This window comes from Sceloporus undulatus, chromosome 2, assembly GCF_019175285.1.
Source record: "Sceloporus undulatus isolate JIND9_A2432 ecotype Alabama chromosome 2, SceUnd_v1.1, whole genome shotgun sequence".
Taxonomy (NCBI): Eukaryota; Metazoa; Chordata; class Lepidosauria; order Squamata; family Phrynosomatidae; genus Sceloporus; species Sceloporus undulatus.
The window spans coordinates 143,915,836-143,919,497 of record NC_056523.1 but is presented as its reverse complement, the minus strand read 5'-3'; the positions used below and the strand labels follow the sequence as shown (position 1 = coordinate 143,919,497).

At 48.0% G+C, this 3,662-nt stretch overlaps 1 protein-coding gene across 2 annotated transcripts in view; it reads right to left on the bottom strand.

Moving 5' to 3' along the window:
- SIRT7 (sirtuin 7) overlaps window positions 1-3,366 on the bottom strand; it is a 19,733-nt gene extending 16,367 nt beyond the window's left edge. Inside the window, exons 1-2 of one of the 2 annotated variants that reach the window (XM_042454839.1) lie at window positions 2,716-3,366; window positions 1,559-1,832 (exon numbers count right to left, since the gene is read on the bottom strand). In XM_042454839.1, the coding sequence (XP_042310773.1) occupies window positions 1,559-1,654 (96 nt within the window). In that variant the 5' untranslated portion in view covers window positions 1,655-1,832; window positions 2,716-3,366. Of the gene's footprint in view, window positions 1-1,558; window positions 2,047-2,715 lie in introns of those variants that run through there. The other variant, XM_042454838.1, reaches the window with a different exon arrangement.
- Between the last annotated feature and the right edge of the window lie 296 nt (window positions 3,367-3,662).

Below are 3,662 nucleotides of genomic sequence, written 5' to 3'. Positions count from 1 at the left end.
AGATACAGGAGCAAAGCTGTCAAGAGTTGAAGAAAGAGTGGAATTAAATAAAGACATTGCTGAATCAGCAGAATCTCCAAGATCAAGAGGAGAGATTAATTATATTATATTATAAGTATAACAATATTATTTCTTTTCCTTTTCTTTTGGGCAGGTCAAGGCAGAAATGTACTGTATATATGATTTTATATTTTAATACCACACAGTGGTACATAAAAACAATTGCAACAGTTTTTTAACCTTAGAATAGTCCTGATGAGGAATTTGTACTCAGGACAAGAGGCTACTGTCAGAACAGAAGATGCAGAAACAGAAGGGTTCCTGGTTGGGAAAGGTGTCAGGCAAGGCTGCAGCCTTTCACTCTCTGTGTTCAATGTATATGCAGAAAACCTTACACAAAAACCAGGCTTCAACACAGGAGGAGGAGGAGGAGGAGGAGGGAAAATCAACCATCTAAGATATGCAGATGACTGCATAGTACTAGCAGAAATCATCAGAGACCTAGAGCAACTATTGAGGAAAGTCAAGGAAGAAAATGCAAAAGTAGGCTTACTGTTGAACAAAGAAAATGATGACCATGGAAGATATCTGTAAATTCAGCCTAGACAATGAGAAAACAGAAAGAGTAAAAGAGTTCCTCTACCTTGGATCAAACACTGACCAGACTGGGGACTGCAGGCAAGAACACAGAAGATGGCTGAGAAGAGGGAGGGCAGCTATGAAAGGACTGGAAAGGTCTTGGAGAGCAAAGGCATACAGCTAAGCATGAAAGTCAGGACTGTGCAAGCAGCTGTGTTCCCAATGGCCCTGTGCGGACGACGCAGGAGCTGGGCAATGAAGAAGACAAGCCATGAGAAGAAGAAGATAGGGCTCACTAGAAATGAGAGTAGTGCTTGGTAAAGTGGGGTAAAGCAGTAAGAATAGAGGAAGAGGGCACTCCAGGTGGTTGTGCGTTTTCAAGTCATTTCCAACATATGGCGACCCTCAGAGACACCTCTCATGTCTTGGCAAGATTTGTTCTGACCAGGTTTGCCATTCCCTTCCCTTGAGGAGGCTGAGAGAGTGTGACTGGCCCTTGGTCACGGAGTGCATTTCCATGGCCAGCCGGAATCCCAACCCCGGTCCGCAGCCTTATAATCCAATGCTGAAGCCACTGTGCCTCGCTGGCTGTCCGTGGGGCAAGAAGGCAAGGCAAGTGGAGGAGTAAGAAGCAAAGAGCCCGCAGGAGCCCAGAAGGCAGCCTTGGCGGTCCCTCCTCACCCGCAGGGTCCCGCTGCTCAAGGTGGGCACCTAACAACCAGGAGGCCAGGACAGCTGAGTCTCGGGGGCGCCAGGGGGCCAAAGGGTCCTCCTTTTCCGGACACGTCCTCCATGCGGAGGAGCAGGACTAAGACGCATGAGTTTGCACCGACAGGAGTGCTGCCGGCCTTTCCCTGGGCCTGCGCCCGGCCCTCCTTCCGGGCCTCGGGTCCCCCTGCGAAGGGGGCGTGCGTGCTGCCTGAGGGGCCCCTCCTCCTCCTCCTCGGGCCCCGTACCTCAGCGGCCTTCCCGGCTGTACCTGTCTCCGCCGCTGCCGCTGCTCTTCCTGGCGGAGGGACTCGGCGCGAGCCACCGCCTTCCGCTCCGAGCGGCTCAAACTCCGACCCGCCGCCATCGCCTCGAGGGGCTTCCGAGTGCCAGCCGGCCTAAGCCCCGGCTTCCGCTTCCGGCCTCCCGGAGCAGTCGAAGAAGCGCCTAGAGCGGCTCTCCGTTGTTGTTCCTTTCCTGCGGAAGACCCCGCCCACCGGCGCTTCCGGCCCAATCGTTCGGCGGCTCTCCTCCTCGGTTTGCGGCTGTCAAATATAATGGCGCGCGCGCTCACCATAAAGCTGCGCAGGGACAGAACGGCCACCTTACAGCTGTCCCTATGAGGCCCAGAGAGAGCCTTGCTTCCGCCTTGGATGCATCCGCACTGGAGAAATAACCCGGGTTGGCACCGCTTTAACTCTTCTGGCTCAAGGCTATGGAATTCTGGGAGTTGGCGTTTGTGGGGCCCTGAGCGGAGCATCCATTTTTCCGGGTCCTAGTCTCTGGAGCAGCAGAAAACAAGCTTGCTCCCTCCTCAATATGACATCCCTTCAAATATTTAAACAGGGCTATCATATCACCTCTTCACCTTCTCTTCTCCAGGCTAAACATCCCTAGTTCCCTAAGTCATTCCTCATAGGACATGGTTTCCAGACCCTTCGCCATTTTAGTCACCCTCCTTTGGACACGCTCCAGTTTCTCAATGTCCTTTTTGAATTGTGGTGCCCAGGACTGGACACAATATTACAGGCGGGGCCTGACCAAAGCAGAATACAGTGGCACTATTACTTCCCTTGATCTAGACACTATACTTCTATTGATGCAGCCTAAAATCGGATTGGCCTTGTTAGCTGCTGCATCACACTGTTCACTCATGTTCAACGTGTGGTCTACTTGGAGTCCTAGATCCCTTTCACACGTAGTCTCGTTCAGCCAGGTGTCTCCATCCTACATTTCATTTCTTCTGCCTAAGTGCACTACCTTACAATTCTCCTTGCTGAACTTCATTTTCTAAATTTTGGACCAGCTTTGTTGTTGTTGTTGTTGTTAACTGCCTTCAAGCTGATCTCAACCCATGGCAACCCTGCGGATGAGACATCCCAAGAACCCCTGTCTTCCACTCCTCTGATTAATCCTCCAAACACATACCTGTGACAGCCTTAATAGAGTCCATCCATCTAGCATGCAGTCTTCATGTCTTTCTGCTTCTCTCCACCTTTCCCAGAATTATTTTTTTCCAGTGAGTCATGCCTTTTCATGCCTTAATACAAAGTGAGAAAATCTGCTTAGCTATCTGTACTCAGGTCAAAGAAGAGACAGCTAAATAACAGTTGATTGAAATCACCACTCAAGCACATCTCTTCTATGTTTAAAGTTGCCAGAGTCAAAATTGCAGGTTGCCCTGTATTTCTAACTGCTGTGTAGAGTAAAGGGCATTTTAGCCACTAAGTATATAAGCATGCTACTGGCTGTGTAACAACAAGCAAGACCTGCTCAAATTCCCTTTAAATAACAATAAAAAGCTACAGAAAACATCTCCAGTTTTCACTCTGGCAATCCTAAATTGTTGATTCTTAAGTATCCAAAGTAACAGCAGCTGTACCAACCATCTCTGCAACATCTGAATATCCAAGGGAGACAAAGCCCCCTGTATTCTTACTGCTGGCAAATATTTCTTATATTCCATTTTAACTATCCCTTAAGTATCTTTCAGTGGGGAACAGCCCATCTTTATTATTATATTAGCAGTGAAGACCTCTCCTGTTTTTGACCTAGATGTTTTGCACTTCAGCTGCCAAAATCCTTGACCTCTGGTAATGCTGGCTGGATCTTCTGGAAACTGGTGCAAAACACAAGACCAAAAGTTAAGGTCCACCATATCTATGCTTGCCATAAATTTTTGCTACTGGTATTTTGCCTTTAATTCCATAATAAGAACTCCTAATTATATCCAGCTACCAACAGCTTTTGTCCTTTTCTTTTCCTCTCTCCCTCACCAAATGTTAAATATCTAGGCCTTAGATAGAGTAAGGTAGCTAGCCATATGTCATGGAAAAGTACAAAACTGTTTTATTTTTGTTGTTACTGTTATATTT